This window comes from Bos indicus x Bos taurus, chromosome 2, assembly GCF_003369695.1.
Source record: "Bos indicus x Bos taurus breed Angus x Brahman F1 hybrid chromosome 2, Bos_hybrid_MaternalHap_v2.0, whole genome shotgun sequence".
In the NCBI taxonomy this organism is placed as follows: Eukaryota; Metazoa; Chordata; class Mammalia; order Artiodactyla; family Bovidae; genus Bos; species Bos indicus x Bos taurus.
The window spans coordinates 33,985,028-33,998,915 of record NC_040077.1 but is presented as its reverse complement, the minus strand read 5'-3'; the positions used below and the strand labels follow the sequence as shown (position 1 = coordinate 33,998,915).

The 13,888-nt window shown below is 36.1% G+C and overlaps 1 protein-coding gene across 1 annotated transcript in view; it reads right to left on the bottom strand.

The window, feature by feature from the left end:
- The window catches only part of IFIH1 (interferon induced with helicase C domain 1), a 56,205-nt gene that overhangs the window by 36,271 nt on the left and 6,046 nt on the right, over positions 1-13,888 (bottom strand). Inside the window, exons 2-3 of the mRNA XM_027559234.1 lie at positions 12,110-12,278; positions 6,875-7,015 (exon numbers count right to left, since the gene is read on the bottom strand). Coding sequence (XP_027415035.1) covers positions 6,875-7,015; positions 12,110-12,278 — 310 coding nt within the window. The remainder of the gene's footprint in view (positions 1-6,874; positions 7,016-12,109; positions 12,279-13,888) is intronic.

The following is a 13,888-nucleotide window of genomic DNA, read 5'->3' as shown; positions in this document are numbered from 1 at the left end:
AATAAAAGTGCTTGCCAACATTGACGGTGTTCATATTCCCCACCATGACTGATTTCAAGCTACCAGCATGATGTCACCCAGTGGAGCTGGGAAGAGATTTACACGCTGGGCTCCTGCAAGCCAGAAGGAACCCGTTCCAGCATCCTGATGGATAAATCTCTGTAATGAAACACTCTCCTACAAACACCATCTGAAATCATCACACATGGTTTGGGCTAATAGTCCATAATTGTCTAAATGATAAACATGTAAGAGGGTTTTTTTGTTTTTTGCCTCAGGACAAGTCTTTGTAAAAATCATAGTAAAAGAAACCTGCTAACTTTCATTGATCCTAGAAATCTTACCTCCCACCGGCTCCTTCATAAATGCTCCTCTGGAATCCAACTGTTTCCCTACCCACATTTTTCACAGTATTTTGCTATGTTTATTATTAATACGACTGGATTTTCCTCTGTTTAATATGTGGGAGCATGCTCAGCCACTCGGTCGTGGCCAACTCTCTGCGACCCCATGGACTGTATTACCCACTGGACTCCTCTGCCCATGTGTTAATTATACCTGGATAAATTTTTATAAACTTTATTTTTTAGCAGCCTTAGGTTTCTAGCAAAATTGAGTAGAAGGTAGAGAGATTATGTATAACCTCCTCCATTATGAATACCCCCTAAAGCACATTTTGAACCTTCTTTATACCTGCACTTTTGCTTATGCTATCCATACAACGGGAAGTGTCGGCTGCCACTTCTGTTTACAAACCCAACACAGGACCTTCAAAGTGCAGATGAACTGCCTTCCAATCCTCCTCTGTGGTAAGTCTTCCCAGGCTTCTCTAACGTATTCTCTTTTCCTAGAGACAGATTACTGTCTGTGTTTAGGGGCACAAAACTTGTTTTCTTGAACTGGATTATAAACTCTCTGAGGGTGAGGACAGTACCCCAGCACTTGGCCAGAACTTATTCTCAGCTTCTAGTCCTATTCAAATAGAGAAGATAACGTCTAATGCTCAAATTAAAATCACATTTGTTGAAACTCTGCTGAAAAAACTTTAAGCTTGTAGCCATATAAAAATCATGAAAATAAATCCAACTCATTTTAGCTGCACAGCAGAGAGGTTTTTTCCCCATCAAAATACTGATATTCTCACTCCTGAGATATGAACAGTAATCCTCCTAGAATTATTATGCAATTGGGGGTCGTATAACTAACCTAGATGTCTCTCGGTGGGTTTCAAACAAAATACAATCCTAGATTTTCTTTTAACAAACACAAAACAGCAGTTGTAACAAACTCTTTCTCTCTTTCTCAAGTCAAAATAATATTTGCCTCTTGGATTTCTGTACTAGTATTTCTAGTTCCCAATAATTAATATAACTAAATTTAGAAGTGATAGAGATGTAAAGGAGAGCTATCTAAATTCAGAGCAATCCCATAATAGTATGGGTGATCTCTCACAGTATTACTGAAGACTGCTGTATCAATTATCTTTCCCACTAAGCTCTCAAGTGCTATGTGGTACGTATTTCTAGAGATTCTAAAAATCTCGAAATTTCTAGAGGTTAGTACTAAAGAACATTATTCTGGTCTGCAAGTGCAAGGATAAATTTTGTGGCATTTTTACAGAGATTACTATAGACCAAGTCTGAGATTGGACTTTGGTCTATAAAAAGGCAAAACAAAACAACAACAAAAAGAATGCTCTAACAGATTGGGCCAGAAAGAAGGAGGCTGTTTTATAAAGGTCAATTTTTAAACCCCTCCTACAGAACATGATCTATGCAAAATATATCCACAATATATTCCAAAGCATAATGTCACCGGATAAACCTAAGGAGTGGAACATATGGGGGAATATGAAAAAGAAGGTATTAAAGTCTGAAAACAAGCAGGTTGGTAAGCTCATTAGCTGGGGTGGAATTTTAAAATCTTCACGTGAACGAATATATAAATCAAAATATACACATGCACTCACAGTCATGCGCACTGTGTATTCACACATGGCACACTCATCCTGTTACATTATAATCGTCCACCCGGGAACAGTGACATTCTACTCTCTTTATAAATGTCAAAGCGCCCTCTGCTGTCCAATCTGTGGAATTTGCATTTTCTAGTTTAGTAACAGGGAAATCTAGCGAAGAATGGTAAAAGAAGTTTGGGGGATTATCTGCGGAACTCTGCGTAAATGTAAGTTCATCCCAAACACAATAAATTTTATTATTTAGTTTTAAATCTCATTTGCTTTGTTTTTATCTAATTACAGGGCACTAATTTATAAAATAGTGTATTAAAAAAGTCAACTTTTAAATAAGTAAAATAACCACTTATTTGTTTTAACAAAGTTAACAGTAGAAATTAAAAATGATTGCATAAGCAATTTTACCATAAGCCTATAAACTTAACATATACCAGATAACTGTATATTTTCTATAGTTAAATTATTTTTAATCGAAGAAAATGAATGTGGGCTTTGTGTCCCTCTGATATTTTCTAGGGACATGTGATCCAGAGAAACATCAAAGTTTCCCAATAGTTTCTTGTTAGAAAATGACCAGTGACTAAAGAAAGCAGAACTATTACATCCAGCATGAAATTCTATGAATAGTCTGAAAACTATTCAAATATCCTTTAGAAATTATTGTATTAGTGTGGGAAAAAACAGATTATTGCATTAGTGTGGGTCTATCTTAATTATTAACCACTTTTTAAAGGGAAGCAGTTGAAAGGAGAAAGGAAGAAGAAATGCCAACCCCTGATGCGGAGGCATAACAAAACTGACTGTCCAGGACTGCCCACTCGGGAATTCTGATCTATCACCCCCAGGCTGAAGGAGAGCTGTGATTAAAATTAGTTTCACGGTGGGCCACTGTTACTAACGCTAGTGTCTTACCTGACAGGAGTGTTAAGGAGTACAAAAGGTTAAAAACAATATATAAAGAATCTTTGCCTGAAAACTATAAATATTTATCATTTGTATCCACAAAGACTATTGGGCACTGAAAAAAAAATACTTTAGAAATTGATTTGGAAATAAAACTTAGAGAAGTCTAATTTAAAATTAGAAATAATTCAAGCCACATTTTTTCTTTTTGCATATGAAATCTCATATTTATAGAATGTGTGTGGCTTAAGTAATAAGTTTCTTTCAATGCTACCTTGGTAACTGTACTTGGAATCTTAACCTGATGTACTGAAATTCAAGCTAAAGATTATACATTATCAATATCAGTAAGATGCACAAAATTATGTAAATTAGTATTATTGAATATTTTCAATATTGAATACTTTCATATTTATCCTGATTGTTAAGTTTGCCAAAGAATAACAATGTAGGCAAAATCCTTCTACAGTTAATCTTGCAACAAAAACTTCTGTCAAAAGAATTCCAATAACTTCTTTGGGGGTAATGATTCTTAATGTAAAAGTCATTTACATCAGTAATTCTTAGTTCTGAAGAACAACAACAAAGAAACAAATAACTGGGAGGATCTACATCTACCAGGAGCAGTGTCAAGGCCTGAAGCAAAAGGCATTACACTTTCGTAGATCGGTTGCCAGAATGGATTGGATGAACCTGTTAGCAAGTCCACAGGAGAAGTTCAGACAGCACAAGAACCTCACAGCCTAGTAGCTGTTGAAGTCTTGAACAGGATGGAGTCCTCAGATTATGGTACGGTTTGTTGTACATGTCCTCAGACTAGCACACGTCTTAACAGCCTGTACTTTTCTTCCACAGCACTTTGTGCAGTGACAGAGTGACTACTGCTTGGCTGGCATGCCCATCATGGAAAGCTCCACTGGGGCAGAAGCCTCTTCTATTTTGTTCCATCACAATATTGACATGCTGAACTGAACAGTGCATGCCTGGCACACAACAGGAGTTTAATAAAGATTTGTTAAAAGGAAGAAGTGAAAGAAAGGGAGGGAGGGGACCCCAAGAAGGAAAACAAACCCTTTCCTGTCCCTCAAGACCATTATTGTAAAATCCAGATTTTTTCACATGATGCAAATTTATGTTTTATATTAAATAGTAAGAAAACAGATTTTTTTTTTTTTAAGGCTGCACCATGCATGGCTGTGGAATCCTTGTTCCCTGACTAGGGATTGAACTCAAGCCCTGCTGAAGTGGACTCTTGGAGTCCTAACCACTGGATCATCAGGGAAGTCCCAGAAAACAGATCAAAGAAAAAAAAAGTTTTGCATTTATTTTTGTCCTTGCTGAGACTCTGAATGTTCCACAGATACTGCAGGCTGACAAGATGCATTAGGCTGGCAAGTTTGATGAAAACCCTTCATTTGAGATGAAGATTGACTATCAGCCTCAGTCCTGGGTTTAATTCTTTCTAGTGTGAATTTAGAAAATAGCCAGTAACCCACAGAGATGTCAGGCAGCCTAACAAGGAAGTTTATTAAAACATGAAAAATCCACATTCAGGTAGTAATTTTGGCATTCCTATACAACCATGATTTCTGAAAGAAAGCACAGCTGCTGAAATGAAAAAAAAAAAAAGATTCTCTAAAATTCAGGTTTGCTATTCTGTACATTAAATTGTGGTCCAAGACCAGCTGTAGCAGCATCACCTGGGAACAAGTGAATAGGACAGAATCTCAGGCTCCTCACAGAACCTATGAATCAATGTCTGCATTTCAATAAGACCCCTCCTCCAGGTGACTAATAAGCACATTAATGCTTCAGAATATCCCACTAAAAAACCCAACATCTTAAATAAACAAGGCTAAATTGCAGGCAAGCTATAAAAGACCTTGGTACTATTTATGACAAAGGATTGTTACCCTATATATTTAGCTAATTCACCTAAACCAGCAAGAAGAATATAAATGCCCTAAAAGAAAAATAGGCAATAAGCAACAACAACAAAAAGAATGAACTTGTAAATATGTTTTTCATTGGAAATTAAAAACTCAAATTCAGGTAGTAACATAGCAAATTGGTTAAGTTTAAAAACAGCATTGCCCACTCATGTACAAGAGCCTTCAGGACAGTAAGTATTCCCCTATATTGTTTGGTACAATTTCCTGGAGTAAAATATGGCATTAAATATCAAGTGCCTTGAAACTGTAGAAATCATTTGATCCAGAAATTTCAATTAGGTAATATGTCTTTAAGAATTAAACTGGGTGGGGAGACAGATGAATTGAGAGCTTGGGGTTAGCAGACACAAATTATTACATAGAGAATGGATGAACAAGGCCCCACTGTATAGCACAAAGAAATATAGTCAATACCCTGTAATAAACAAACCATAAGGGAAAGAATATGAAAAAGAATATATATATATATAACTGAATTACTTTGCTGTAAGCAGATATTGAGACAACACTGTAAATCAATTATACTTCAATACAGTAAATTTTAAAAAATAAAACATAAATTTAAAAAGAATTAAACTGAGATATAAATACAAAAAGACTTAGTGCAGCATTACTCATGATGTAGAAATTTGGAAACATCCTAAATATTCAAAAGGTGGTTAATTAACTAAAAAGCATCCAACAGATGGAATTGTTATTCAATTGTTAAGAATCGTGCTGTAGAAGAATATTTAATAAATACAGGAGAAATGCCATTGTATATAGACATCCAGGTATGTAAAAAAATGAGAAGAACAAATACCCAAATATGAAGAGTAATGTATTTTATTGGGAAAGGGGGAGTGGTTTTTTCCTTTGTTTTCTGTTTTCCAAATTTCCTACAACGCAGCTATATTACTTTTTCTGAGGTGAAAACAGTGTATTTTGCGGTAGTGTGATAGAGTCAGCTTATACGGGCCCACAGGAACAACTGTTAAATTTTCTGGAATTTTGTGGAATTTTATTAATGTTAAGCACAAGCATCTTTACAAATTAAATGATATGGACTTACTAACTAAATTATATTAAAACAAAGGTAATGAATACGTAAAACTCTTAATTTTCTAATCATTTTTGTAGATTTTACAATCATCAGTGAATCTGAGGCTATTTAAGTCTATCGTCTCCATGTAATAAATGGCAAATAATGCACTGCACATCTATTCCCAACTCAGTGTTCAGTGACATTATGTGGACGCTTGAAAATAGCCGTGGTAAAAGTATTTACACCATGAAGATGGCATATCCTAAACATCAAGGCTTTTTCTTTTCCCTATAGGGCCACTTGGTAAGCATTTACTAGTACACCACAGACTTCCAGCAACTATTTCTAGTGAAAAATGAACATGGCCATTTGGGGTGGCAGAGGGGAAGGAGAGAAGGCTTCTCCTATTATGAGAAAACTAGGGAGGGGAAATGGTTAAATTTGTTTCATTCTTCCAAGCCTGTTTCATATCAAAAGAGGTGGATATGGTGGTATCTAGTACCCACACCAATTAGTTACTGAAATTCAAGCAAACTCCTGTTTAGCACCCATTCATCTTCCTTTCTACAACCTTGGTTTTGGTTTCTACAGTCCGGCCTAACCTTTCTGTGACACCCTAATCTGTAAAAAAGGGAAAAGGTAATACCTTCATTTAATTCTCGGAACTTTGGATGAGTCAAACTAATTCATGTATTTGAAAGTACTTTGAAAATCATGGGATGCACTTATGATACTTATCATATGACAAGAACCATGGACATGTTTATAAAATAAAATTAGAACTGAGTGTGTTCATATTTATAACATATTAATATTGCATTAGCTTTAAAAGATTTTTAGCCACAAAGAGCAATAATTTTCATTTAATATCCTCCAGAAATATTATCTGAATACAAATACAAAACCCCAAAGCCCAAATTTCCTCCCTCTGTTTAATAGATCCTAATGTTATCAATGCAACAATTGATTTTTCTGGAAGTAGTTAATTAGTGCAGTAAAGTATGTGTGTGAGCCAAGTACCTGAAACTATAGAAGAATCTGCAAAAGACGATTCCAATGAACTGTTCTCTATGTCCAAGACCTCCAGATTTGGCTGATCCGTGGCTAAAAGGAGTGGCTCTTTGACTTCGAGACCATCTTCTTGTGATAAATTCTCAGACTCTGTGAACAAAAGTATCAGAAAGTAAGCAATAGTGCCATGCAAGCTTTTATACAGTATACATAGCTGTCATTGGTGTTTTGAAAACAAATAGGGGTTCCTAATAGAGATTAACCTGAATATACTTACATACTTTGAAATTCTAAACAGAATGCAGATTGCAATGAAGTGCAAGGTTTTATACAATATAAAGAGCTGCTATTTTTATTTTGAAAACCAAGTGGGGTCTCTAGTAGAGATATGCCTAAATACACTTCAGTGGTTTGACATTTTGAAAGGTTTGGAACAGTTTTTACATTCTGACACAGTATTTTTATTTTTAATATGAACACAGTGAGTAATTCTTTTGTGATGACTAAATTTTATCTAAAAAGCCAATATAATATTAAGTATTATGCTAATCGTAAGTGTGATGATTTCCTATCTGACCATCACCTTTAGGAAGTAAGCCACTTATTTCAGTGATACAAAGTCACACATAAGACTGCATTAGTGAAAATGCAAATTTGGTGGTAGTTTTTCTTTAACTTGTGATCTTGCCATTTTTTTCTCTTGCTGTGCATTCTACATGAGATGTACATATGCTTTAATGTCAGCCTACATTCATGTATTTTGAATTTCTGGAGATTTTTTAGAAATTTAATAAAATATTCTGATCATTCTTTTCTCTTTCCCTCTATTTCTTTCATCTGGCCTTTTTTCCCTTCAACCGACAAGCACTGAGTGTTTTCTTAAATCCTTTTGTGGGTTATGAAGAAAAACAAGAGTTTTGCCCTTCTGAAGTACAATCTGTCAGAGACTGATGCTATAAAGAAAATTTCCTAAAGTATCATTTTTGATTAACCTATCTTAAAGAATAAGGAGAAAATACATGCTGTGTATGGAGAATTTCCTGAAGACAACTGTTCTGACTTTGGAGTTTGTCTTTAGACAAGATGATTTGATAATATTCATAGGTATATATTATGCATATTTGGGGTTTATAATAATAATAGGCAATTTATTTTGTGCTTTACTAATGTTAAATCATTTAATCCTAAAAATAATCCCGATGATAAGTAATATTATTATCCCCATTTCACAGAGGAGTAATTTGAGGCATAGAATGGGCAGGTACCTGGTGAAAGTCACACATCCAGAGACATGAAGGAGCCAGGATTCAGTAAGTGTCAGGCTCCAGAGCCCAGTCTCCTGTATTAATCGGTGCAGGCCAGCTTGACAAAGCACCGTAGACCGAGTGGCTAAAGTAAAAAAAAAGTATTTTATCATATTTCTAGAAATTTGAAGTCTATGGTCAATGTGCCAGCATTTGGTCTCTGATGAGAGTTTATTTCTGAGATTGCTGAGTGTGACCTCTTCACAGTGTCCTCACATGGACAGAGACCTCATTTTTCTTCTTCTTCTAAGGCCTTGGGCCCACCAGACTGGGGCCTGCTCTGATGATCTCATTTAACCTTGATTACCTCCTAAAGACACACCTCCAGGTACAGTCACAGAGGTGGTTGTGGCTTCAACCTCTGAATTCATGGGTTGAGGAGGGCACAATTCTGCCCACAGCAGCTCCTACCACGTGAATAATCACAGCTAACTTTGTTCTGGGCATCAAGACTGGCTAAAAAATGATTAGACTCTCCTAATAAGATGTACAGATCAGCAAACAATATTTAAATTCCTGAACCCCTGATTGGATTTTCTGAGGACAGGAGAAGTGAGCCCTACTTGTTTGGAATGCGTTTGTCAGGAGTACCCTGACTGCTGGTAGGGGTAGTGAGAATGTAAGAATACTGAATCCCAGATGGAGATTGTAACCTCTATCCAACTTTTGAAAGAAGCATAGAGGACTTCCCTGGTTAAGTGGTTAAGAACCCGCCTGCTAATGCAGGGGACATGGATTTGATCTCTGGGTCAGAAAGATCCCCTGGAGAAGGAACTGGCAGCTCACTCCAGTATTCTTGCCTGGAAAACCCAATGGAAAGAGGAGCCTGGCAAGCTACAGTCCATGAGGTCAGAAAGAGTCAGACACATAGCGACTGAGCAAGAGCCAGGAAGATTCCATGTGCTTCTGGGCAATCAAGCCTGCATACTGCAACTACTGAGCCCAGGAGCCCTGGAGCCCGCGCTCTGCAACAAAAGAAGCCACTGCAATGAGAAGCCCCCACTATACGCAACTAGAGAAAGTCCAGGCACAGCAACAAAGACCCAGTGCAGCCAAAAATAAATTAATTAATTTAAAAACTTAAAAAAAGAGGCTCGGAAACCCTAACCCTGCTCCCTGCCTTTTAAGAGCCCACATATCTAGGGCAACATCTATCATCATCCACTTTGGTTGAAAGAAGGAAAGCCCCAAATTTAAGAGGATCCTGTCAGGACACCAGGGAGGGTGAAAAGAATGAAAGACAATTAATTAGTGCCATGTTTTTTTTTTTCTTTTCAGAAGGGTCTTTATTCTTTTTATAAAGTGCTTGACCTTCGCCAGCCAATGTAAGTCCACAGGCAGGAGGAATTTGGATAAACTAGTGCCTAAGCCATTCTGAAATAGACACTTAAAGACAGTCACAGTCATGGCATATAATAAGGAAAGTAAAGAGGAGGTTTTGTGAATATTAGGTAGATGTATGTGATAGGTGCGTTATTACACAGCTATTACACATGTATTCTTCACCTAGGATTGCTATTGTTCAAAGAATTAGAATTTGAAAAATCGAATTAGACTTCTAAAAAGGCACCAAAATATCTTAGAAAGAAATATGTTGTATATAACTTGTTGCTCTGCCCCAACAACCACCCCCACAAAAAAAGAAAGCAATGCAGCCAGACATATTGTCTGTGTCACGAGAGTTGGAAGATACTTTTGAGCCAATCTTCTAGCCTTTTTCCTAAACTAGTACACAGCTGTAAGATGGGTAGTTACCCTCTACTTTAGAGGATGGATGTAACAAGGTCTTTTGTGATCTGCAAGGCTGCTCTTTCAAATATCCCTTGATATATGGAGACCAAAATTTCCCAGGAAACAAAAAAATCAAGACTGTAGCCATTTCAGAGTTCAAGTCTAGAATGTTGTTGTGGATGGAAATGGTCCCATGTGGTCTTGAAAGGGAACTCATCATAAGGTGTGATCTGCACTGGAGTCTGGCTTATCCTGGAGGGATAAGGGAGACACTTGGCCCCATCATTGTTTGTAAATTTGACCTGAAGTTCCTTTAGAAGTAGCAGATTGGCATTAGAGTTATGCTATAGAAATAACAGCTGAGCCATAATAAATAAATGCAAAAAAACCCAAACAACTATAATCTTGATATTGCAAGCAAGTAGTATCATTTAGCTCCCTCCAGAGTACTAAAGCAAAATCAAGATGCTTCCTATTGAGAGGGAATTTTCCTTATACAATTAAACTCTGCTGTGGAAAGAGAAAAAAATGACAGTAGGAACCGAGGAAACTGCTAGTGGACAAATCATGGAATTACTCCTGGCTTTTGAAAACTGGATTGACCATCTTTGGCTGAATGAATCCCCTCAAATCCCTAAATGATTTCAGAGACAAGGGGGAGCCTCTTGAGCTTTTCACTTTGTGGCCATTTCAAACTTATGACACCACACAGCATTTGTTTTGGGGTGAAACAAAAAGACCTTCCACAAACATGGAAGGCACTTTACTTCCCATGGTTCACTTGCACACAAGTTTATTAACATCAATTTTGTAATTCTTTAGGGCTTTTTAATATCACATAGTAAAAATATTTGTCTATATATACACATAAATATGTAAACACTATTATATATATATACACACTATACATATATATATACACACGATATATATGTTCATATATATCGTGTGTATTTCTAACTACTGAGCAAAATTAAGCTACTTCATAAATAATACAACATAAAATCATAATATACTCTTTGGTCTAATGATTTGGTAATTATTTGTTTTTTCTTTTGTATATGCTATGCTATGCTAAGTCACTTCAGTCGTGTCCGACTCTGTGTGACCCCATAGACGGCAGCCACCAGGCTCCCCCGTCCCTGGGATTCTCCAGGCAAGAACACTGGAGTGGGTTGCCATTTCCTTCTCCAGTGCATGAAAGTGAAAAGTGAAAGCGAAGTCGCTCAGTCGTGTCCGACTCTTAGCGACCCCATGGACTGCAGCCTACCAGGCTCCTCCATCCATGGGATTTTCCAGGCAAGAGTACTGGAGTGGGGTGCCACATCTTTTGTATAAGTAACTTAGAAAACTGTTTCTTATTCCATTATAAAGTATGATTTATGGAAACAGGGACTGCGTATGTCTCATTTAAGTCCATATCCCCAGCACCTGGAACAGTATCTGGTATATTGTTGGTACTCGTTACACGTTGATTGAATGCCTGACTGAATAAAAGAAGTAAAGTAAGCTTGAAATGATTACACTCCATTTAAATTATATATAATTGTATATAAATTATAACAACTATATATTGGTAACCATTCATTGCCAATTAAATTTTAATTTGTCTTTCATTTGTTACTTCTTTAAAACATAGGATACATACTCTGTAAAGAAAAATAAGGTGGCAGTTAATACTATATTTACAAATAACATATGTGAAAGAGCTATGCTATTTGTATTATTATAATTGAACACTTTGAAAAACTCAAAGAAAATAATATTGTGATACATTAGCAATTATAGACTTTTTATCAAATGTTTAATAAATTCCTCAAAGTATTATATAAATGTCCTGAAGACTTTGCAGCATAATTGTAATAACCACTAAAATATTTTCTTCCAGTTTATTTGTCTAAGCAATGTTAAAATGATCTTGATAAAAATCTCAGACAATCCCTTTGTTTTCAAAATAAGATGGAAAATGGAAAACATGTTGGATGAGGAGTCAGTGGCCAATATTCTAGCCCAGCTTGTTGAGTGTTATGGTCTTTGGGAGGTTCATCTTTTCCCAGGCAGCAATTTCTTCATTTTTAAGGAGAAGAAAACAGATCTGAAATTCAGATTCTAAACATCCTTTTCTTTGGGCACCGTATCTATAGGCTTCATTAAACTCTCAATCACTAGGCAAAACACACAAAGCTGTCCTTTGCAGAATGAGCAATACCTGTACTGCCTTCACAGCAATCGGTGCCTGTGAACTCCCGGGCAAGCGCATCGTTTCCCGTCTGCCTCAGAATAGTCAGAAATGTAGAAAACCAGTTTTCTTTCTGCGCAATCCTTTTCAGTAGCTCTCTTACCCCTGCTTCATTTCCATTATTTTCTGCAGCAGAAACCTGTTTTAAGAGAAAAGTAGAATTAAAGAAGTCAAACATCTTAATGAATAAATTTAAACAGAAACTAGCCTTTAGAAAAATTGAACCGTATGTATAAAGGTTCATATTAAAAGAAAACATCATTAAAGAAAAAAATCAATGCCACTTGCAGAAATTCTGGATTCTAGAGGGAGGAGATTCGCTGGGCCAATCCCCTTTTAAATGTCCACCCTTTTTTAAAGCTTTTGAGATATTCAAACCTGACAGAGGAAACAAATGTTTTACCTCTATCATTCTGAATAAGGGGTGCAAAAGAAGGTGTCTTTAATCTCTACCTACATTATGTCTATTTGCATCAATTTCCTTTTGTGTATATAGGGTTTGCTATTTCTTTTCAACTCATGGAGTCTATAAATAGGAAATCAAACATTTGTTATCCAACCTCTCTTTCTTGACTCTTACCATTACGGAGTAAGTAAGTACTATCACAGCTTTTATATTCTTTAATATTTGTGCTATTTATCATTACTATATATATATATTTTTAAATTTGTGTTTACTTAATACTATAAGAAATGTATTTCTATATATCTTTTTTATAAATAGGGAAGAATTATTTGTATATTCATTCATTCCTATCTTAAGGCTTCATTTAATTTCTTTTATAGATTAATCTAGCAAATCTTTTAAAATAACAATAACCCTGTGTACGAGACAGCAAAAGAGACACTGATGTATAGAACAGTCTTATGGACTCTGTGGGAGAGGGAGAGGGTGGGAAGATTTGGGAGAATGACATTGTAACATGTAAAATATCATGTAAGAAACGAGTTGCCAGTCCAGGTTCGATGCACGATACTGGATGCTTGGGGCTAGTGCACTGGGACGACCCAGAGGGATGGTATGGGGAGGGTGGAGGGAGGAGGGTTCAGGATGGGGAACACATGTATACCTGTGGTGGATTCATTTTGATATTTGGCAAAACTAATACAATTATGTAAAGTTTAAAAATAAAATAAAATTTAAAAAAATAAATAAATAAAAAAATAAAAATTAAAAAAAATAAAATAAAATAAAATGTGAATCATTTGTGTAATCATTATTACAATGAACCCCCCCCCCCAACTCTTAATATAGAGCCAAACATTTGGAGAAATGATCACATTTAGACCAGAAAGAAATTAGGCAGAACACAATCAGCTAGCTATGCCGTTAGGCAAACCACTTCACCTCTCCAGACTTCAGTTTCTATATGTGTAAAATTAAGCAACGGAAATGAAATTTCAGGGTTTGTCTGTTCTAGTTACAGGTTAGAATTGCCTGAGAACTTTAGAAAATACTGATGTCTGAGATCTGCCCCCAGAGATTCTCATTTGTCCATGTTGGGAAACCAGAAATTTTTTTCAAAAGCCATCTCTTGATTCCAGCCAGCAGATTAGGTACGAAATACTGACTTAAATACTCTCAAAGGTCCTTCTCAACATTTGTCCATCTTCTAGTATAATATCGACCTTTTCACTAGATTATTTCCTACAAATTTGCATATCTTCTAGTCCTATAAACATTTCCATAATCATCTAATATCAGGAATTTGCATTTTTGGAACAATGCTCGGTATAAATTCAGTGTTA